At 60.6% G+C, this 23,459-nt stretch overlaps 1 protein-coding gene across 1 annotated transcript; it reads right to left on the reverse strand.

The window, feature by feature from the left end:
- Nucleotides 1–341: 341 nt before the first annotated feature.
- Nucleotides 342–23,459, reverse strand: LMNA (lamin A/C). Its single transcript, XM_055791833.1, is given in 16 exon segments — nucleotides 342–1,925; nucleotides 2,509–2,630; nucleotides 2,633–2,765; nucleotides 4,057–4,154; nucleotides 4,244–4,364; nucleotides 4,534–4,629; nucleotides 4,631–4,642; nucleotides 4,783–4,987; nucleotides 5,067–5,282; nucleotides 5,384–5,541; nucleotides 5,622–5,792; nucleotides 5,921–6,046; nucleotides 6,197–6,353; nucleotides 22,481–22,626; nucleotides 22,629–22,772; nucleotides 22,774–23,459. Coding segments are annotated over 16 exon segments (1,998 nt in total). The 5' UTR covers nucleotides 22,834–23,459; the 3' UTR covers nucleotides 342–1,892.

Genomic DNA, 23,459 nt, shown 5'->3' on the forward strand with positions numbered 1-23,459 from the left:
CCCAAAACCCCAAAAGGTGGGAATCTCTGAGCCCTCTCCCCAAATTCTATCCCCTCTCTGCATCAGCGCAGAGCCTGGGGGGGGTACTAGCCCTGCAAGGACCCCCCACCCCTCCCAGCTCTCAGCACCCCACCCGGGGTGTCCCATGGGTGCATCAGGGTGTGCAGGACCACCCTGTTTCCCCCCTACCCCCGGTAGGGTGCTGAGCCCCAACCCTTGCTGCGGGGCTAAAAGAGACCCCCACCCCCAGCCCCAGGGCAAGAGCAAGGCCAGGCTGGCTGCAGCAAAGCGTGTCCCCCCCAGCCCCCCCCCCCAGGACAGCAATGACACGGACACACGGGTGGGAAGGGTTTGGCTGTATTGATTCTGGAAGGAAATACAGGCAGTAATACAGAAGCTTTGCAAGCACAGATACATACGGGGTCCCACCAGATCCCGCCGGAGTGGGGGGGCTTGTGCTGGGGAACTGAACCTGGCCCCCCCCTCCCCCAGGCTGCACTCGAGGCAGGGGGTGCTGCAGGCACACCCCGATCGAGGCAAAAAGCTGAAATCTCTGTTAACAGCTGGATGGACCCTTGCAGAGAGAGGAGCCCCCCGTGCCAGACCCCCCAAATCCCCCTCACCCCAAAAAGCCTCCTCCAGCGCCCTCCTGGCAAACCAGCCCTGTCCCAACTAAGCATCCTTGGCCTCATCCTGCCCTGAAATGGGCTCCTGAGCTCCTGCCACCAGAGAAGAGCCCGACTAACCGCAGCCGAGAAGAACAGAGGTGAACCACACTGGATGCAGCAGCCCCCAAAAAGGGGGGTCCAAGGGGGTCCCACCGGCTCCGAGCCTGCAGGAGTGAGGTCCACCACCCAATCTGCCAAATCCATCTGGTCCCGGGATGCAGCTCCGGCAGGTTTTCACTTCCCCTACTCCATCTACCCTCAATGCCGTGCAAGGTCCTGGGGGGGCTCCAGCCCGGCTCCGGAGCAGCCCCCACCTGGGCTAAGGCACAACTCGGCTGCTTAAAAATAAAATTAAAAAAAAACAAACCCAAAGGGCAAAGAGGTGCCTTGGATGGGAAATACAGTACGTGGAGCGTTGGGAGTGCACGTGGGCAAGGGGCTGGGAAGGGGGGATAATGCCCACACGGCCACAGAGAGACGTGGGGCATTACCCGCAAGCTGCCAGGAGCCCCCCACGCCGGTGTGGCAGTGAAATAAAAAATTAAAAAAAAAAAAAAAAAAAAAAAAAAAAAGGAAGGGAATTTGGGGTTCAGATCCACCAAAAAAAAAACCAAAACAAAAAACTAGAAAAAGAGAAGGGTTGCAAAGGCACTGTGCTCTGCTTGAGACGGCAACCCTCCGTGGCACGTGCCCACCAGCACCCACCAGCACCGGCAGGATGATCTGCACCAGCATCGGGGCGCTCAGCCTCTGCCCCAGCGCTTCTGCGGACCCGCTCGTGCCGCGGCGCCGCGCAGCTCCGGTGGGGATAGCTTCGCTTCTCCCGGTCCTATATAAAGAGCTTTGCAAAAAAGATATAATCTAAAGAGCTATTAAACTACAATCTCTTCCTGCATGGCTGTTCGGTAAACACGATTCCTCGGTGTCTTTGGCTGAAGTTTTAAAAAAATTTTGAAGCTGAAAAAGCTTTTTTTTATTTGGTTTTTTTTTATAGAAATAGAGTTTTTCTTTAAAAAAAAAAAAGCATCTTTTAGCATTTTTAATATATATATTTATATATATATATATAAAACTCCTGCTATAGAAAACAAAAACCCCACCTTGGTTTTTGGTATCGTATTTTTTAAGGAAAAAAATTTTCTTTTGCTTTGGGAAAAAAAACAAACAACAAAACAACAAAACTAGCTCAAGATGGCCAGGAAACACAGGAATGGTGCCACGGAGTTACATGATGCTGCAGTTTTGCACAGCCTGAGCCTGGGAGGAAGAAAGACAAAGGAGAAAATTAGAAATAACTCAGCATCCCTACCCGTTTGCCCTGGCTGCAGGGGAGGCAGCGGTGTCCGAGCGGGACCCTCGGGATGTCCATGGTGCCCTGGCTCTCGTCCACCCCCTGCCCTTGGGGTATAATAAATACCCTTTAGCTGGTATTTATAGTGCTGAAGTCAGAAAATTGAGAATATTGACTAAAAGTGAGGGTATTAATAGTCGAGTGCTGCAATATTCCTGTTACCAGCAGGAACAACGCTCCGCGGCGGCGGAACACGGTGGAACGAGAGCTGTGGGGGGAGCAGAGATGCTCTGGGGGAGCTGAGTGTGGGATGGGGTGGGGAGATGCTATGGCCACAGCCCTTTCCCATCCCCCTCAGACCCCACGCTCCCCTCACAAAGAGGCTTGGGCAAGCCTGGAGGGGGCTGGGGGCAGAGAAAAAGCGGAGGGGGGGGGGAGGGGGAAGAGGGGACAGGATCCCTGTAGCGCTGCCTTGTTGAGGAAGGATGCAGGGATGGGGTGGGGACCCAGCGGGACAGCTTGGACCGCGGGTCTGGAAGTGGCACTGACCTGCCTACGGGAGCTGGAGTTGCCCAGGATGTAGCTCCTAGTCACCAGGTTGTCCCCAAGGCCAATGCTGCCAGAGTCACCCACACTGCGGTAGCTGCGGGTGACGGTCACGCTGGAAGTGACGAGCCTGAGGACACGGTGTTGATCCCAGCGTTCTGGTTGCCTGACTTGTCGGCTGGCTGGCCGCACGTGCCGCAGACCACCGTGCGCGAGCGGAGGTTGTATTCACCAGGGTCCCCAGGGCCACCGCAGCTACCCTGGGGGGGGGACACACAGACAAGACAAAACGACCTTGAGCACCCGCCAGAGCATCTTCTGCCTTGAGCACCCTGCCCTGAGGACCAAAGGTCTTTGAGTCTCCAAAGAGCATCCGCGCTCCACCCACCCTCTCTATAATTTAAAAATAATCAATTATTATTATTAACATCATTATATTTCTCATCCTGAATTACTGGGGCTGGCACACCGCCCATGGGTGAACTGTCCTTGCCGCCCTGTCCTTGCACCCTGGACTCTCAGCGCACGGGGGACGTTGTGACTGTGCTTCTCTTGCCCTTCTCTACGAGCATCCTCTTCCTCGCTGCCTGGGCGAGCCGAGATGACTGCTTCCCACAGGAAATTCACTCTTGGAAAGGATTCAGCCCCCAGATAAATGGGCAGCGCTGACCCGCAGGGGCTTGGCTCCTCCATCCAGGGATAATCGATATCCGTCTCGGCACGGCGCTTTGGATCCAGAGAACCCAAGGCAAAGCGGATGATGGATGCTCCATCCTGCTCCTGCCACACAGAGCCCCGTGGGGCAGCATCCAGATTTTTTCAGCAGCGTCAAGGCACAGCGTGGTGGTGACGGCATTCTCCGCACGTGATTCCCGTGGGCATCTTGTGTGCGAGACAGACCACTCCCTGCGGGAGGGGCTGGCGGGGGGTCCTGGGCTGGCAGGGGCTCCTGGGATGCAGCCAGGGATGCAGCCAGGGATGCAGCCAGGGATGTTAGCTTTGACACGAGGAGAAGCGGCTGCCGTTCTGCTCCTGGCCCGCTGCCCGCTCTCTGCCCGCTGCTCCTCCTGGTGCATATTTCAGCTCACAAGGGGAGAGATGAGCAGAGAGGAAGGACGAAGTCACCTCTGGATGTGTTCCAGCATCCTTGCGAAGCGGAGAGGATGGAGCAGCTGCTGCAGGGAAGTGTCGTCCATCAACTTCCCACCGTCCTGTCCTCCGCCTCCAAGTGATGCCAGGTACCAGCTCAGCCTCCCTCCTGGCTCCTCCAGCCCTTTTCATGGCAGGTCAAGGTCACTCAGGGCTGGAGGTGACTTCCAGCAAGGTTTCTAGAGCTTTTCTGGCAAGTCACAATCTTCTCCAGGTGCTGGAGTTCTGTTGGCTTCTCCCACGTGGTTGTTTCCACAGCAGCCTCCCAACTGCCTTCTCCCCAGAAGGCCTGATCCTGCGCGATGCTGAGCTGCTTCCCACCCTGACTGGGACCAGGCCTGAGCTCCCCCAGCACCCCCATGACAGCCCCCCCACCCCCCAGGGACCCCGCACTGGACTCACGTGGTGATGGCGGTGGTGGATGTTAACTCCATCCTCATCCTCATCCTCATCTTCATCGTTTATGATCACGGTGCGGACCAGTTTCCGCATGGCCACCTCCTGTGGGGGACAGGACAGGATTTGGGGGGGTGTGTTCGGTGTCTGCTGACCCCCGTGTGCCCCCCCGGTGCCGCCGTCGGGCTCTCACCCTCGCCGTTGGAGTTGATCAGGGCGGTGCGCAGGCTGTCACCGGAGCCCCAGCTGCTCTGGGATTTCCACACCACGTTGCTGGGGGGGCTGTGGGTGGCCCCCGCTCCCGAAGCCCAGATCTAGGGAGAAAAGCCCAGGGAAAAGCAACATCTCAGGTCTGCGGAGCTCAGACCTTGGGGACACGGGTCTGTCCCCTCCAAAAAGCCGGGCGCCGAGACCGCTCCGCGTCACCAACAGCCCGGGTGGCTTTGGGACCTCGGCTGGATCCTCCACCGGGCAGCGACTCACCGTGACCACCTGGCCAGCCTTCAGGGTGAACTTTGGGGGGAAGCGGTAGGTGATGGGGGGATCATCTCCGTTCTGCCGCTTGATCTGCCAGTTTCCCCATCGCCTGGTCCTGTGGGAGAGAGCGCGGCAAGGCTGAGACCCCCAGCCCGGTTCCCCCCCAGCTTGTCCTGCTTCCCCTCCTGCCCACGGGGTGAAGTGGGGGCTGAAGGACACCCCTGGGGAACCCCCCTCCCCCATAGGTGAACGCACCTCGTTGGACTTGTTCCTGAGACGGACAAATCTGCCCTCCAAGTCGACCTCCTCCACGCCGACGCGGCCGCTCGTCCGAGCGTGGTGGGAGAAGCTGGTCCGACTCTCGCTGTCCTCCAGCTTCCTCTTCTTGGAGGAGCCCGGGGTGGACAAATGGCTCCGGGATGCGCCTTTGTGGGAGGACGGGCTGGGGGACAGCCTCAGCCTGCGCGGAAGATGGAGCCAGTGAGGACATGAGGGTCGGGACCCACGTAACCCACGGGGGGCCAGCTCCCCGCGCTCACCGCTCCTCCTCGCCCTCCAGCAGCTTGCGGTAGGCGTTGATCTCCATGTCCAGGGCCAGCTTGATGTCCAGCAGCTCCTGGTACTCATCCAGTTGCTGCTGCATGCGCGCCCGCATCTCGGCCATCTCCCGCTCCTTGTCGGAGAGCAGGCGCCGGTTGGTCTCGCGTTCCCTGGCCAGAATATCCTCCAAATCGTGCAGCTTCGCCTCCTTGGGCCTCCTTGGCAGCCAACTGTGCGGGGAAGGAAGGGGGGGGGGGGGGGGGGGCTGTTCCACCTGGGGCCAACCCCAGGAGGGGATCAGCCCCCAGGTGGGCACCCAAAGGAATGAATCCCTGGGTCCCGACTCACCTGCTTCTGGAGCTGGCTGACTTCGGAGGAGAGGTGGTCGATGCGGACGCGGGTTTGCTGCAGCTCCTCGTGGGCAGCACCCACCATGTTGCTGTTCCTCTCAGCCGACTGCTTGGCGTTCTCCAGCTGGAGGATCAGACGGGTGGGTTAGGACCCCCAGCACCCTGCGCCCGCCAGCAGGGGAGGAAGAGGATGGTACCGCTCACCTTCGCCCCGTAGGTCTTCTCCAGTTCCTCCCTGTAAAGCCTGATCTGGGCTTCGTGCTGGCTCCGCAGCTCCTGCAAGGCTTCGGAGAGCTTGCTCTCAAACTCCCGCTGCCGCCCGTTGTCGATCTCCACCAGCCGGGTCTCGTGGCGGCGCTTGGTCTCCCGCAGCTCCTGGGGATGGGTCAGGGGACACTGTGTCACCTCAGGGTGGGATCGGTTTGGGGATGGGGACACAAGACACGGGGAGCGTGATGCCCAGGCAGCCTGGCACCGCAGCAGTGCGGCACGGCACGGCTCACCTCGCTGTAAATGTTTTTCTGGAATTCCAGCTCTTCCTTCACCGTCTGCAGCCGGTTCTCGGCATCCACGCGGCGCAGCATCTCATCCTGCAGCTGCTTCTTGGCTTCGTTCAAGGCGCTTTCCAGCTGCAGGGAATTGAGAGGGGCTGTCCCAGCGGGCGACTGGCCAGAGGGCACCCCCCACCCAGCCGTGCCCCGCGGTCCCCCTGCCACAGCGGGGACTTGGCAGACAGGGGGGACGCTGGGGCGGTTGGGGACAGGGCTGTCACTGCTCACCTTGGCCACCTGCGCCCTCAGGTCCCGCACTTCAGACTCCAGATTCCTCTTCTCACCCAGGGCTGTGGAGAGCGCAGCCTCCTTGGAGTTGAGCAAAGCCTCCACATCCTTGAGGCGCGCCTGGGCAGTCAGCAGGTCCCCTTCCTTCTTGGCATTCCTGCAACGCACCGGGTGGCACGGGTCAGTGGCACGGAGAAACCACGCGTCGCACCCAGAGCATCACATCCACACCCCCCCGATCATCCCCAGGAGAGCGCAGGATGGTACCCAACACCCACCCGCCAAAGGTCCGGCAGGTCCTGGCCACCCGCCTGTCCAGCACCGGTTTGGGTGCTGGTGAGCAGAAAGGGCTGGGAAAAGCTGGGGGGCAGGAGGTGTCTGAGTGCTGTAACACCCATGGGTGACACGCACACCCGGGCACGTCTGCACCCACTAGAGGTCAGTGCGCACTGGCTGATGCCAGAGTGGCCTGGCACGGCATGGCACAGCATGGCACAGCATGGCACAGCATGGCATGGCACAGCATGGCATGGCACAGTGCAGCCTGGCAGGGCACGGCATGGCACAGCGTGGCATGGCACAGCATGGCATGGCGCATTGTGCTATGGCACAGCATGGCATGGCACATTGTGGCATGGCACAGTGCTGCCTGGCAGGGCACGGCATGGCACAGTGTGGCATGGCATGGCGCATTGTGGCATGGCACAGTGCAGCCTGGTAGGGCATGGCATGGCACAGCATGGCATGGCATGGTGCATTGTGCTATGGCACAGCATGGCACAGCATGGCATGGCACAGTGTGGCATGGCACAGCGTGGCATGGCACAGTGCAGCATGGCATGGTACTGCATGGCACAGCGTGGCATGGCACAGTGCTGCCTGGCAGGGCACAGCATGGCACAGTGTGGCAGGGCACAGCATGACATGGCATGGCGCATTGTGCTATGGCACAGCATGGCATGGCACACTGTGGCATGGCACAGCGTGGCATGGCACAGCATGACATGGCATGGCACATTGTGGCATGGCACAGCGTGGCATGGCACAGCATGACATGGCATGGCGCATTGTGCTATGGCACAGCATGGCACAGCATGGCATGGCACAGTGTGGCATGGCACAGTGCAGCCTGGCAGGGCACAGCATGGCACAGCGTGGCATGGCACAGCATGGCATGCAACAGCATGGCGTGGCGTGACGCGGTGCAGCATAGTGTGGTATGGCACGGAGCAGTATGGTGTGACACAGTGCAGCATGGTGTGGCATGGCGTGGCACAGCACAGCACGGCGTGATATGATGTGGCACGGTGTGGCACGGTGCAGCACGGTGCAGAAGAGCACTGCACAGCGCGGCAGGGCTGCATGGCACGGTGGCGGCTGGGGAGGAGCCAGGGTGCTGGAGCAGAAGCGGCGCTGGAGCCAGAGCTGCCCAACCCAGGCACCCACCGTGCCAGCGCCACGAGCCTGGTGCCTCTCCCGGGGGTGCACGGGGCGATGAGCTGGGGATGGGGCTGCCCTGGGGGCAGACATGCCCCACCACGGGCTCAGCCTGCCGCTGTCACTCGGTGGGTGCAGAGCAGTGACACCGGCCCCCGTAGCCCCAACCGGGCTCAGCGCCCCCCCCCCCCAGGACTGCAGACCCTCCCCTGGCCTCCAGCGCTGTGGCGCAACCTCTGAGCCCCTGCACCACCTTGTGCCTCCATCTCCCCCCTTGTTTTTTAAGCCCCCCGACAGCAGGTCAGGACTGGAGACGCAGCACCACGTGCCTAGGGAATCCGATCCGACCCCACCACCAAACCCCAACCTGGCGCTATTTTGGTAGGTCCTATAAAAAGTCAACACCCGACGCTCTTTCTGCGGCACCCGGCGGCCGTCAGCACCGGGGTGGTTTGTGCTGTCGGCCCACCACAGATTATTTCTCAACTCCCCCAAAATCGGGTCTAGCACTGGTGGAGGCAGGATGCGGCCCAGCGCTGGCGCCGGCTGCGGTGCCCCCTCGGCTGTGGGCGAGCGCTGGCTGCGTGCCCGCGCGTGGTGCGCATTCCTGGGGCGACGCACGCACTCGGGCCATTAGGTCATGGGTAAAAAAATACCAGGGAGGGGCTCGCAGCACAGAGGGTGCTCAGCCCGCAGGATCTGGCCCCCGGGGATAGGATCTGGATAGGGAAGTGGGCAGCGAGGTGCTGAGGAGGTGGTCCAACCTCTGACGGGACCCCAGGGCGAGCAGGGACCAGCATTCCCAGACTCGCACGTAGGTGGGAAGCTCCTTCCTTGGCCCGCAGCAGATTTTCCTGCCTTTCCTTCTGCTTCCTGACCCGAGCCAGCACAGGGAGGGTGTTCCCAGGTAATCCCATCCCCCAAGGCTTTGCCGGGCTGGATTTGGCCCCTTTTGGGGGAGAATCAACGGTCCCACTTGCCGGAGCCGGCGGGTCCTTCCTGTTCAACCCACTCCTTGCGTGCCAGTGACTCATAGGACAAAAACGCCATCTGGGAGCAGATCCTCCTTGCAAGCAACATTTGAAGCTGAATTTTTCCATCTGGCAGCGGCTCGCCCTCCCCGCCGGCACGGCCACCCCGGCAGGGTTTCATCCTGCTGTCCTCCAGCGAGTTAACCACGGCTTAACTCCGGGAAGAGCTTCCCTTTGGCATTTTGCTTTTGGAGCTCTTGGCTCACCCCTTCGGCTGCAGAGACTTGGGTACAGCTGGGAGTCACGGGCTCTTTGGGATGGGGGTGATGCCACGCTGGGCACATCCCGGAGCTTCCCATGTTTTAGGGGACACCAGGACTGTTCTGAAATTAAATACAGAGGGGGAAACGCTGGAGTAGATAGTTACATTTGTGTCTCCGCAGTGGTGATGGATTCACCCTCGCCAGGGACCTCAGGGCTCAGAGAAAAAAAAAAAAAAAAAAAATTAAAAAAATAAAAAAATTTAGGCATTGATGCCTAGAAGAGCCCAGGGTAAATCCCTGAGGACTCGAGGGTACAATCCCTTTTCCCTAAAAGCCTGCCCTGCTCGGCTCTGGGTCACGGTGGGGGGAGCGGAGGTGGCAGCGCGATGCTCACCGGCTGCGGCGCTGAGTCCGGCGCAGTTTTGCAGGAAGCAAAAGGGATGAGACGAATCTTGTCCCGTCCCTTCCTCCGGTGGGTCCGGAGGGCTGTGTGACACGGCTCTCTGGGACCCCCAGTGTGTGTCCCACCCCCCTCCCTGCTTTCAAAACACAGCCCCCAGATGAGATTTTGGCAAAGTCCTCTCCCGTGCCACGGACCCCTGTGCCCACCGGTCCCTGCCCCTTGTGATTCCCGTCCCAGCCCAGCCAGGGTTTGGGTTTTCCCCTCAGCTCCCGTTGGGTCCTGCTTTTCTTTCCCCAGCGGCCTCCCAGGTTCCAGCTGGTGCTGGGCTAAAAATAAAAACCTTCCCTGGCGGCTGCATCGCTCCCACTTCCCTCGGGAAGGGGATGCACGGGGACCTTCCTTCTCCTCCGGTGGGTGCCTGCTAGAGCCTGGAAGATCCCAGATCCCAAAGGGAAGCACAGATCCACCCCAAAGGGCTGTGTGCCTGCAGCACATGGGCTCAGCATCCCGCAGGATTTGATCCCCCATGCCAGGAGAGCTGGGTGTAAAACCAAGCGTTGATGGAAGCCAAGAGGAGCAAACGCAGCAGAGGCACCAAATCCTCAAGACAGAAATGTCTCCAGAGAAAAGATGGAGGGAAAAGGGGCCTCAAGATGTTTTATTTTTAGCTTTTAAAAGCAGGAAGGAGGGGGGGGGGGGAATAAAAAAGGAAAATTGCAGCTGAGCTGCCAGAAAATCCAAACGCTCATGGAAAATTGGACCCACTGTGCCTGTACTCGGCACAGACGCAGGAGCGAGCCGGCAGCGCTGCCATGAGGGCTCCAAGGGGGCCAGGGCTGAAGCCCCTGAGGGCAGACGACTCCAGCAGAAGGCTGGGGGGCCAGCCCCACAAAGCAGCACCCAGGACCTGCCGCCGCTCCCCTTGGCTCTGCCCCTTCTGCCCTTTCTCCCTCTGGGCAAGCTGGAGCCGGCACAACGCCGGGAGCTGGCCGGGGTGAGCAGCTTTGGGCATGTACCCTGCCAGGCTGGCGGAACAGTGCCAGCCCCCTCCCAGATGCCCAAGCCCACCAGCTGCCTTCTAGGAAACACCTTTTGGTTTCACCGTACTACTACTACTACTACTACTACTACTACTACTACTACGAAGCATCGTGAGCCGTTTCTGCAGCACGAGGCGGCTCCCGTGGGCAGCACGGCTGCCGTCGGGTGCCCAGCTCCGCACGCTGGAAAGGGACCAAATGGGGTGGGATGGAGCCGGTGGAGAAACAGGCGTTTCCCTCCTTCCCTGCCTCCAAATCGCAGCCGCCCCACCCCGAAGAAGGTGCCAAGGCAGGGGAGCTCGCCGGCTCATGCCTCATCTAGAAATCCGTTTGCACCCCCAGATCCCCGGGGATCACGGGTTTCTTTCTTGCCTCGCTGCCAGGGAGCCCGGCGATGCGCCAGCCGACTCCCCCACCACGGGGCTGCGGAAATGTTACCCCCCAAAAAAAGACTTTACGACATATTTACGGCTTGGGAACCTGAGGGATGAGAGGCGTCACGTGCCCAGGGAGGCTCCCGAGGGATCTGATTGCTGGGAGGACCCAGGGAACCTGCTCTGCCCCACCTGGGGCTGGCTGCTTTGCACCAAGCTGCCTCCAGCATCAGGGATCCATCCCAGGGATCACTCCCCCTATCCCTGGGATTCCTCCTCCATTCTAGAGATCATCCCTCCATCCCAGGGATCACTCCCCCTATCCCAGGGATCATTCCCCCATCGCAGGGATTGTTCCTCTTATCCCAGGGACCACTCCACCATCCCAAGGAACATTCCCCCCATTGCAGAGATTGTTCCCCCTATCCCAAGGATCATTCCCCCCACCTCAGAGATCACTTCCCCTATCCCAGGGATCACTTCCCCTATCCCAGGGATCATTCCCCCATCCCAAGGATCATTCCTCCATCCCAGAGATCACTTCCCCTATCCTAGGGATCATTCTGTCATCCCAGAGATCATTCCCCCACCCCAGGGATTGTTTCCCCATCCCAGGGCTCGCTCCCCATCCCAGGGCTCGCTCCCCCATCCCAGGGCTCGCTCCCCCATCCCAGGGCTCGCTCCCCCATCCCAGGGCTCTCTCCTCCATCCCAGGGGTCACTCCCCATCCCAGGGCTCACTCCCCATCCCAGGGCTCGCTCCCCATCTCAGGGCTCACTCCCCCATCCCAGGGCTCGCTCCCCCATCCCAGGGCTCGCTCCCCCATCCCAGGGCTCTCTCCTCCATCCCAGGGGTCACTCCCCATCCCAGGGCTCACTCCCCATCCCAGGGCTCACTCCCCATCTCAGGGCTCGCTCCCCCATCCCAGGGCTCACTCCCCATCCCAGGGCTCTCTCCTCCATCCCAGGGGTCACTCCCCATCCCAGGGCTCGCTCCCCCATCCCAGGGGTCGCTCCCCCATCCCAGGGCTCACTCCCCATCCCAGGGCTCGCTCCCCATCCCAGGGCTCTCTCCTCCATCCCAGGGGTCGCTCCCCCATCCCAGGGCTCACTCCCCATCCCAGGGCTCGCTCCCCATCCCAGGGCTCGCTCCCCATCCCAGGGGTCCCTCCCCCATCCCAGGGACCAGGGTCCCCCGAGCGCAAACTGCAGGGACAGCAAGAGGAAAGGCAGTTTTGGGAAAACCTCTGCGGTGGGGCAATGGGAATGTGGCGAAGCAGCTTCTCCCAGCTCCTGACTCATCCGTGCCGCTGTGCCTTTGCCAAATCACCAGGATAAACACGAGCTGGTCTCCTAGCAGGGGAGCTGTAAACAGCCAGCGCGATGTATAGCCAGGACAACATCTGCACGGAGCCAGCATCCTGCCGGGCACCAAACCCCGGCTACAGGGCAGCCGGGGGATGGAAACAGCCCCCACCCTCCAGCACCAACTGTGCCAAAGTCCCTCCCCGGTGCCAGGCTGGTGCCGGCCATGCCGCACACTCCTGGGGTCGTCGAAGGGGCTTGCTCGGCTCCACGGAGCAAAAGCTCGTTGGCATCTCCAAAGAGCTGGGTTCCCCCCTCCTGGAATTGGGATCTGGCTTTTCCTGGCTTCCTAAAACCGAAGCAAAAATGCTGCTCCATTGGGAAGCAGAAAAAGAGCATCTCAGAGGGATGCAAATGTCCCCGCTGGGATGGGGCTCCCAAAATCTGAAGTCACTCCCACCCCTCCACAAACCCCATCACCGGGAGCCTTGCTGGGAACTGCAGGACCGGACTCACAACTGAATATCACAGCTGATATCTCCAGGAATCAGCTACAAATATCCCCCAGGATGCTTTTAAGGAGCTTTTCTCCTTTCAGTAGACACACCAGAGCGAAAACTCTGCACCCAGGTCCCCCCTTCAGCAGACCGATGCGCACCCCCCCTCCCTCACTTTTTTTTTTTTTTTTTAATTTCCACTTCCAAGCTGGAAACGTGATTTCAGAGAATAAACAGCATCTGAAGAAGCCTGGAGCACCCCGTGGTGGCTGGGGAGCCCCGGTGTCACTCGTTCCCCATCCCAGCGTGTCACGCCAGCGCGCCGGTGACTCATCCCAGCCTCCGCCAGCGGCTCGAAATGGAAACCCCAAGTCACCAAGTGACGTTGCTGTTTGGGCTGAGTCCCCCCTAGTAACGGGACGGCTCCGGGGCGGTTTTGAAGGCGGGTGGTATCACCAGAGGGGTTTTACAGCTGGAAAAGGTGGATTTGCCACCTCCCACGTGAGAATCGATGCGGGAACGGATGGGACTCGGCTTTCCACTGCCCGCTCCAGTTTTGGGGGCTCAGGTGAGGCTTGCATCGGGCATAAGTTTGCGCAGACAAAGCGGGGGGGGATTTATTCTTCATGGGTACGTGGAGCAGCCGTAACAACCTCCCACTGGGTCCGCCAGTGCCTTGCTGCCTGCAAAAAGCCCTTTGCTGCCTGCGAGACCCCCTTGCTGCCTGCGAACCCCCCCTTTCACAGCTGCCTGTAACTCTTCCAGGCTGCAGCAATCCATGAGGATGCAAAGAGCTGGGAAAGAGCAGGTGAGCATCGCCCGGTGGAAGCCACCAGCGCCAGGAGCGCGCAGACCCCGGCACCGCCGGTGATGAGCGAGCAAAACGAAGGCAGAGTTTCCCTACGGATTCCCTTTGCCACCGAACCCCTGGGTTCCCTGGAATGCGCAGAGATCCAAGCCTCCAGGCTGGGATTACATGCAAAATGTCACCAGTTGCAACTTGGTTTAGCAAAACTGGTCCAGCCCCAGGTTCGTCCCTGGAGCTCAGAGCTCAGCAATTTCTCTGCACGGTGCACAGGAAAAATCCTGCCCAGTGTATTTGTCTGTGCAGGTCCCGAGGGGTTTGGTTGATCCTGGGGTTTCCAGAGGGTGGGCTGCTTCCTCGCTTGCAAAAACTGTATTTTCCATTAAAAAAAAAATTAAAAAAATCACCAAAGGCTTTAAAAACCTGAACGTCTCCACTGCTCGGAAAACCACGATCGAGCACTGATCAGTGTCCCCCGCCCCGCATTTATTACGAGCGTGCCAGCTTGCCTTTTGCTGACATCCCAGAGCATTTTGAACCAGGTTATCTAAAAGACCCTGATGGCCTAGACTTCAACCATCTTAAATATAGATTAAAGCGATAACGGCCCTCATCAGGAAAAAGGAACTCTAAAAAAAGACTGGAATTGTGCTGGAAAGAAAATTAATTTTTGAACCATCTCAAATAGGGGAATACACCACCTTCTACCTCGCTCACTTCCCATCTTGCTTTTCCATCCCAGAATTTACTAACACTTTGTAGTGTTGTATATAAGATAAAAGCCTGGTCAAAGGTTAAGCCTGCACTGTGCATCCTTCGGGAAGAGCGGAGAACAAGGAAATTCAAAGTGTTCGTTGCAACCCTCTGAACATTCACGATGGTGGTAAGTGCAGTTTCATATCTTTAATGTGATGGATAAAAATTCACACAACAACTACATCTGGGGTTGAAGGAAAATTCAGGGATTTTGCTCAGTCTTGACTATCTTCCTCCGACACAGCAAATTCCAGGTTTTTTGCAATAACTGGGTTCAAACTTAATGGGAAAGTTTTATATGTCTATTTTTTTTTTTTTTTAATCTAAACTGACTCCTAGCGGTGCAGCCCCCCCAGAAATCCTAGCACGTTAATTTACTTTAATAGATCCTTGCTGAATGAGAAGGGCAAAGCCTATAAACCACCAATTTAAAGGCTGAAGAGAAAGTGCAGATCCCCCGTGTTTTCCAGGGGGATTTGCCACGGTGGGAGGAGGCTGTGTAAATGTAGTTAAACCCAGTGAGCTGAGTCACTCACATTCATCATGTCCTCAGGACCCAGAGCGTTGGGACAAGGGGGAAAACCAGCTGGGAGCTCGTGTTTTGCTGGGACCTGGCGATGTGGCCAGGGCTCGGGGCAGCAGAGCCGGAGCAGGGATGCAAATCCCAGCCCCAGGAGCAAGGAAACACGTTGCCACCATGCAAATGGCAGCGGCCTCCTTTCCCTCTGCACACACGTGCGGTGCGACGGCGCCTCTGAATGCAAAGCTTTGCAGCCCTGAAGCAGGGTGATGGACAGCCAGGAGGGGGTCGCTCAGCTTATGGGGGCATCGCTGCATCACGCCAACCCTGGGAACCGGCTCCCTGGGCAAGACGGGACAAGGCGGAGAGGACCCAAGAGAGGCAAAACAGGGAGCAAGCTCAAAGTCTCCTTTTCCCTCTCCAGCAGCAGCAGGTCACCCTGTTTTCCATAAATCCAGCTACGCAAAGCTTCTGGCGGGCACCATTTGCTTAAGAAACAAAGCAGGGGATTGTTGGATCCAGCTGCCACCCATCTTCCTGGGAACAAAAGGGTTGGCTATCCCGGCTCCCAGAGCACAAATAAAGGCAGGTGAGGTGTTTGCATTGCCACAAGGTTTGTTTGCCCGCAGCGGCACCGGAGCCACCTTGTTTGCCCATTCCATGTTCCATGAGGCGCTGCCGGCGCTGCCGTGCTGGCCGCTGGCATGGCTCGGGATGCGATGCCACCGGGAAAATGTAGCTCGGTGCTGGTGTTTTGCTGCACTCTGCCACGTGCAGCCAGTGCGGCAGATACTCCCCGCGCACCTCTGCCCACTTGGCAGCGTGCACCGTGCCAGGATGAAGCCCAAAGCGGCTCGGCACGTGTGCAGGAAATAACCACTTCCCCACCGGCGAGGGCTGCAGACGTGGCATCCCTAGAAAGTGCGATTTAGCCCCAATTTCTGCACTCACAGAATGGCTCTGCCACCGCAAGCGCCTTCGTTACCTGCTCAGTGCCACGTGCCAGCCCCGCTCCGGTGGTGTTTTGCACTGGAACGACGGAGCCAAGGCTGGGTTGCAAAAAGCGGCGCCACTTGCTAGTCGGGACACGCACACCACGGGTTTGCATCCCTGCCCTGCAAACGGGGCTGCAGCTGCAACCCAGCCTGCAAAAGCATGACGCCAAGGAGCAAACCTGCACCCCCCAGCACCCTGCTTTCCCCCCCAAAAAGCCCGTGGCATGCAGGCTGAGCTTTGCAAAAACCCTCCCTAATTTCTCCCGGTGCCCACAGGGCTGTGGGGAGATGACTGGGGGAGCGAGCCCAGCTCGGTGCTTTACGGGGGGGGGCCCCTTGCACCCCACAGCTGGTGCTGGGGAGCGGGTTATCCACCAGCACCCACCACACCAGGAAGGAAGGGGCAGGCGAACGCGGCTGCCGGCGTGGCGGGGGCCTCACGGAGATACGGCGAAGCATGGCCCTGCGGCGGCCGCACCCTGCTCCGACCCAAAGGCACGCAGCTGAGTGTGACTCATCTCCCTGCTCATGCTCCGGCGGAGGTCCCCGAGCCTTCTCCCGCCCTGCTGCAACCTCCCTCCCTGTCCTCACGGTGAGGGCCAGGTGTCAAAAAATACGGAGGTTTTATTGCTGCCGATCACTGCTGGGTTGCAAAAGCTCCGCGAGCGCCGCCAGGGCTGGAGCCGGAGCCAGAGCCCCCCAAAGGAACCAGCCAGCCCCAAGCCCTGCTCAGCCGTGCGGGGGGATGGGGCAAGCGGCTCTTCCCAGTGGGGACTGGGAGCTGCCATGGGGGAACTGGCCACCCCCGGTGCTGGGGTCAAGCCCCCTTTGGGCTCCTATCCCTTTGAAGCCCACGTTACACATCCACATCAAGAGTTTGGACTTTCTGGGGAACTCCCATGACTCAGAGCCAGGGTTTTAATGGACTAAGCGTGTCCCTAAACTGCTATTTAATAAAAGCCGAATACATCGGCACTACGAGCTCAGCTTCCCGAGCACCGCAGCAGGGAGACGCCGAGTTTTGCTCAGCCAGGACCGGGAGCAGCAAGCTGGGTGGCAGGAGGACGCAGGTGTCGAAAGCAAGAGCCGGAGCAAGTGGCTGGAGGTGGCTTTTGTCCAAGAGGGTTGAGAGCCCTCCGCTATCAGAACCCCCCTCCTACAGAGGTGCTTCTGAGCCACTCACAGCCCCGGTGCAAAAATTCAAAAGCTTCAGGAGAGCCGTTGTTTGCTCCATCACCTCGGCGCCAACATCTGCAACGGCAGGGCAACCCTGTAATTAAGGAGGGTAAAGGACAGGCAGTGGGGCAGGCACTGCGCACGCCCCTTGGGCTGTTGAGGAACATGCCCTTGTTGCTCTCCCACCTCCCGGCTCTACAGAGGAAGGCAGCAAGAGGGCATCATGGATGGCTACGGCTTGGAGAAGCCCGGCCACAAGTGCCTGCACCTTCGTGGTGGGAAGGAAACTGGTTTACGATTGACACCGGGCAAGGCTGCCTCAGCATCGCTCGGGAACAGAGGCACCCTCACCCCCGTTTGGTTTTGTGGCACCTCTGCAGGCTTAGTTCAATGCACCAGTTCCCCCAGCCTTTGGCTCTGCCAGGCGCAGCGTGGGGCTCGCTGCTGTGCTTCAGCATCCTTCACACGGAGCGGGGCTGCAGCTGCCGCCGCAGCAAGCGGGGCGCGGGGACCGTGCCAGCCCCTTGCAGTTGTTCGCCTTCACACTGGGGCTATTGAGCCCTGGGCAGGAAGGGGAAGGCAGGTGGGCACCAGCCCCGACACCCCAGTGAGGGGCTGCGGGTGACTGATGGCAGCTGATACGGGTTTCACGTGGCACCGGCTTGGGAACGTGCCGAGCCCAAGTCCCGGAGGAACGGGCTCAGCAAACGGCCTCGCAAAGGGAGCGGGATGGGGAAACGGGGCGATTCCCAGCCCTACCCTGGGGCCACCCATCCCAAACCCACCGGGCTGATGCTTCCCAGGGGCTCCTCCACACCAGCCCTAATTTTGGCCAAGACCAGGGGGAGAGTTCCAGTGGCTTCCTCCTACCCCAGCTGCCAGCAGCAGGGAAGGAAACTGCTGCTCCCAAAGGGCACGAATTTAGCAAAATAAGGAGCTGGCAGCGGCTCCGCACGCCCCACCCCGGCTGCGCCGTCTTCTCCGCATGCCTGCACTGAGCACCGCGCCGGCGCAAGCTCCCACTTCTGCTGGGCTCCCAAGTGGAAGCATTAATGAGTTTCAAACAACTGAAGTGACGCACACGAGGCTGAAAAACACTTGTAGCAGCAGCAGGCACGGCCGGGGCAGCCTGGGACACACCGCACTGGGTGCTGTACAGGGGCTGGATGTGCTCCCGCACCAAAGCCGCCCCGCGTCCTTTTGCAATGGCTTCTCTTCCAGCCCCCACCCCACTCAGCTCTGAGGTCCTGAATTTGCCAGGGTGGATCCTATTGTCATCAAAACGGTTGCAGCAACAGGATTTCCTCTTGTTCCCCCTCATCCCCGGGAACAGCCCAGGCAGTGGGACAGGGTAACGGCGGTGCCCGTGAGATGCCGGCGAGCGCGGCCAGCGATGAAGGCAGAGCCACAAAATGAAAGTGCTGAGGCCGTTTCCCTCCACTCCAGATGATCCCTGCTGGGGGAGGTGGGACAAGGGGGGGGGGCTGGATGTTTGCACAGACGACGAGAAATGCCCCCGCACAGAAATAGCCAGAGGGCTAACGAAAACCTTGACCTTGAAAGCAACGTGTGGGGGGTGGGGGTGGGGGGGGTGGTGGTGTGTGTGTGTTCACCACAGAGCCTTTCAGCCCAGCAGCACACAGGCAGGGATCCTGAGCCGCCCAGTGCGGATGTCAGGGATAAATAAATCTATCCAGAGCACTGGAAGCTCGGGGACGGTGTGTTTAAGAGGGTCCCTGAGGGGTATGGGGGGGGGTCCTGGACCAGCCCCGGCTCTGCATCGCCTGCTGCCCCAAAGCATCACCCAGCTGCACAAGCTGCTCTTTGTTTGCTCGGAAAGGGGCAAAGCCTCCTCCGAGCCAAACCATTCCCTCCCTGGCAGGCTTTCCATGAGGCAGAAGGGGGGGAAACAGCCCAGGAGCCTGAGGTTTCACCCCCACGCAAAATGTTCCAGCACAAGCACATTGCTGCTAAAGGTGGCACGGAGGCAGCGCCCAGCCCTGCAGCGGGGAGGCAGTTGCCACCCTTTTTTTTTATTATTATTATTATTATTTCCCCCCCCCTCCCCCCCCATTAAACAGGTCCAATTTACCTGTTCTTTCCTGGAAGGTCAACACTGAACCCAGCGGCAGGGCAAAATCCACCTGGGATGGAGAAGGGCTGTGGGGTTCACCTCCCTTGTTCTGCCCTTGGACGGGCTTCACAACTCCCCCCCACCCCCCAACCTTTGGAAAACAGGAGATTCTTCCTCATTAGGGCCAGGGATGAGATCTGGGTCTGGGGAGAAAGTGGCGCTGCAAGGCGCTGGCTTAATCGAGTTAGGGGCTGCAATTCAGGAAGCCATCGCTCATCAGCCGCACGGCTAACGAGAGCCTGGTTCCTGTTTTGGGCCACCGCACAGCCCACAGAGGGGGGCACCGAGAGCCCCCCCCGGGGCTCCTGCCTCAGGGATGGAGGTGCCCATACACACCCGCACCCCCAAACGCCTCTGCCTGGAGGATCTGGGATGAGGTAAATCCTCAGGAGCAAGACGAGGGCGGTGGCTCCTGTTTGCACCCCATGAGACAAGAACCAGCTCATGGAGGGGGGCTGCCGGGCAGGACTGGGGGTGCAGAGCATCCCTCTGCAGCTGCGCGGTGCCCCGCCGCAGCCTGTGCCTTTCAAAACCACCTGGTGCCCCTCCTTGGGGACTGCAGGTTGGGGGACACAGGGGACAGGGGCATTTCAGGCTGGTCCTGGCTCTGCCCACGGTCTGGGAGGGGACGATGCCAGGTGCTGCCAGCACCCCTGAGTCACCAGCACCCTCACCGCACCCTCTGCTTCCTCTCGAACGTGGCTCCAGCACAGCCAGCGGCCACGCGGGGCTGGGGTACCAGTGTGGAGGCCCAGGGGGCCGGAGGGGGGTCCCTTGTCCCAGGGCACAGCCAGCACAGGGGGAGGGTCCCCCGGTGCCAGGAGCTGGGGTGGGCGCTTTGGGAACCGCCTCCTGGACCAGCACCGGGAGCAGCTGAAAAGGCAGCAGGAAGGTCCATGCCAAAGGGGAGAGCGGCCGGTGGGGGACAGAGGGGTGGCGGGAGGCACAGGGTGGCAGCGCCTGCACCCCTCCACCCCGCTCTCCCCCCCGCCTGGCCAGCCCTTCCTCCACCCACGCAGCTCTTGCACCAGCGCGTCGGTAGCTGGTGAGACCGGTCTCGTCTCCACACACCCCTGTCCCCCTCCCCAGCCAGCACCTCTCCCACCCCCACAGACGGAGCACCCAGCACCCAGCTCCTCTCCCTCCCAGGGTGAGCTCAGCACCCCACCAGCACCCGGGCACTGCGCCGCAGCCAGATGCGCCATACCATGACGTGCCCAATACCCCGACGCGCCCATACCCTGCCACCCACCGCCTCCCACCCCACCCTCCTGTGCAGGCGAGGACAACCCCGGCGGTGGGCAGCGGCGACGCTGTGGGCGCTGATAACGCGGCCCCAGAGCTGCCTGCCCCGTGGGAGATACCCGGCGCTTTCCCGGGGGCTGCTGGCGAGAGCCGGCGGAGCGAAGGGCTGCCCGGTTATGTACTAGACAAGCAAAGTGTGGCTGCACCAAGGTCACCAAAACCACCCGGGACACCCACCCAGGGGGCTCGGGGTGGGAAGGCAGAGCAGGCAGGACCGGTACATCCCTGCCCGGCTGGATGGCAGAGAGTGGAGCAAACACCTGCACCACCTGCCCCACCGCGAGAGCGGCACACACGTCCCTCCTGACCCCGGGGAACGGCTCTGGCACAGCCAACAGGGTCGGGGTCCCGCCTGCCCCCCTTCCCCCATGCCCAAAAGATTCGGGGCACCCCAGCCGAACCCAGCCCTACAGCCCCATCGCGGTGGGGCAGCGGGTCTGAGCCCCTCTCCGAGCAGCTCCACCACATCAAGCAGGTCCCTGGTGGCACGGGATGAGCTGCAGCCCCTTCCCAAGGATTGGGGGGTGGGCAAGCAGCCCCGATCCCGCTGCCCAAGGAAGCAGGGACACCAGCAGAGCCGCTCTTCATCTCACAGAGGGTGACTCAGAGACGACTCAGCGCACTGGAACACCTCTCCCCTCCAGAAACCACCAGTGCTCCAAAAGCGGGGGTTCGCAAGCCCACCGCAACCCACCTCCAACCCACATCTGCTCTTTGGGAATGCCCTCAACTCAAACCACTTTTTCAGGGGGGTTGGCAGCCTTCGGGAACAAGCACAGCAAAGCTCCAGGGGTGCAGCCCATGGCAGGAAAATGCTTAACGCAAATTTTTTGGTTTGGTGGGTTTGGTTTTTTTTTTTTTTGGTTGTTTGTTGTTTTTTTTTTTCAGGGGCCACTCAGCCAGCTCTGGGCTGAGCGTGCAGCTTTCAGCCAGCGACACACGGCTGCAGGCCGGGCATTTTTTCCAGCCCTTGAAAGATCGCGGCCAAGATAGTTCTGGGTTTGCATAAGGCAGAAAAAGCCTGTAGACAGCTCTGCTCCTCGTCTCCCTGGTCCCAGATCCTTGGGATCTGGCAGGGATCTGCCCTGCAGTGAGTGGGACGAGCAAAACCTCCTTATCGAAGGACGGAGCTGCAGCAGCGCACGGGAAATAGAAAGCTAAATATAAAAACGCCGCACGGCTTTCAAGACAGCTGTAATGGGCTGCACATTCGTTCTACCTACTGGGAAGAGATTATTTACGGCATCTTCTGAAGAAGTTAATTTTAGCCTCGTTTGGTACAGACTCAAAACGAGGAGGCCAGAATACGGGCAAAAGAGCAAATGGAGGAAGAGAGGGTTGTCCCGCCGCTGCCCAGCCCGGATCCCGCCCCAAGCCAAAGCTCATGTCGGAAAAGAACCCTCCGGCTCCTTCCATGAAGCTGGATTTGGGGAGCGGAGCACGGCAGGGCTGCGGTGCCAGAGCCCCGGGGGAAGCCCTGTGGCTGGTCCCAGCGCTGTCCGTCCTCAGGGGACCCTGGTCATCTGCCACCATCCCCGGGGGGGGGGGGGGGGGGGGGGCAGAGGCACCCAAGGGTGGTCGGGAGGTGTCAGCCAGGTGGGCATGTCGGAGGGCAGGGAGGGAAAGCTAGAAACCTGACGGAAGGGGCTGGGGGGGGATTTGAGCCTCCAAGCAGAGCTGGAGCACGTCACCCAGGCGCTGGGAAAGGGATGCAGGCGTTGCCCCGGCATTGCTCATCCCAAAGGAGGGGACCCCGCGGAGCAGGAGCAGCTCGGCACGGGGAGGGTTAAGGCAAACAAAAACCTGAGCGGGTTCTTTAACCGGTGCCAATGCCAAAGACAGCAGAGGAAAATAGGACGAGCAAGCGAGATGTGTGGGCAGGACAGAGCCAGCTGGCTGGCACCGCTTCCCGGGCTGCGCTGGAGCGGGTTTCGGAATAGCTCCAGGATGACGAACGCGGAGGGGCCGCCAGCCCGGCGCTCACACCCCCGCGTCGCACAGACCCTCCCCAGGAGCCCAGGGCGCGTCTGCTCAGCCCCAGGCCCCCACTCGGCTCCCCGCATCCCCCCTCCAAGGGCATCCCAGCCAAAGATGGCGCTTGGAGGGAGAGTGGGAATGCCGGGAGAGCTTCCCTCCTTCTTCGTCCTCGCCACCACGGGCTCTCCTGCCCCAGCTGGGTCACGGGTTTCTCCTCTCCCTGCCTCCTCCAGGTCGCTCCTTCCTCCCTCCCGCTCCCTGCCAAGCATGACGCCAGCACCCCACCCCGCCGCGGTGTGTCCCCCCCTCAGTCCCCAGGGCACTCACCGGGCTTTCAGCTCCTTGTGCTCCTCCCGGACTTTGCTGAGCTCCAGCTGCAGCCGAGCTCTCTCCTTGGCCACCGAATCCAAGGTCTTGCGAGCGTCTGCCAGCTCCGACTCGTAGGCAGCCTTGATGCCCGAGACCCTCGCGGCTCACCACCCTCCTCGGATTCGGTGATGCGGAGCCGCAAGCCGGCATTCTCCAGCTCCAGCGAGCGCACCTTGTCGATGTAGACAGCCAAGCGGTCATTGAGCTCCTGCAGGTCCTCCTTCTCCTGCAAGCGAGTGATACGGGTGGGGGGACAAGGGGGTCCCCGAAGCCCCGCTGCGGGTGCTCCTCTTCTGCGAAGGCGTCGCCATGGGGTCCGGCGTCGAGGCGAAGGACACGGCACAGGTCACAGCTCGGCGTCCCACGCCACCCACCCAGCTGTCTCAGCTGCTCCTGCTTGAGTGACTTGCTTATATCCCAGCTGGGCTGAGCGCTGGGAGGAGCTGCCGGGAGGTGGAGTTACCCCGAGCCCGGGTGGAGACAACCCACTTGCATCAGTCAAGGCCTTTCCTTGGGAAGGGCTGGGAAAGCATCCCTGGGAAAAGGGGCCGTGGGAGGGCGGCTCTGGGGCGCGCAGCCCAGGGGGACCCCCTTGCCAGCACCCCCTTTTCTAGTGCAATTCAGCTGAGGCTGGCTTGGCACACGCGGCAAAGCCTACCCTGAAAGGGGCTGCAGCCAGGCACCCCCAGGACCCCCCCGGCTGGGCACCTCCGGGACGTTGCTGCCCCACAGGACAGGGCAGGTGGCACCTCAGCTGCTGCCCCCGGGGGGCTGGGGGGGTCCTGGCATACCCCAAATGCAAAAGCCTCAGGCGGCACGGGACCCTGGAGCACCCCAAACTCTGGGGTCCAGGGACCCAAATAGCAAGTCCCAGGTCACCCAGGGTACCCCCAGACCCCAAGGCATCACAGATGCAGAGCCCTGGGGCACCAGAAGA

This window comes from Falco peregrinus, chromosome 19, assembly GCF_023634155.1.
Source record: "Falco peregrinus isolate bFalPer1 chromosome 19, bFalPer1.pri, whole genome shotgun sequence".
Classification (NCBI taxonomy): Eukaryota; Metazoa; Chordata; class Aves; order Falconiformes; family Falconidae; genus Falco; species Falco peregrinus.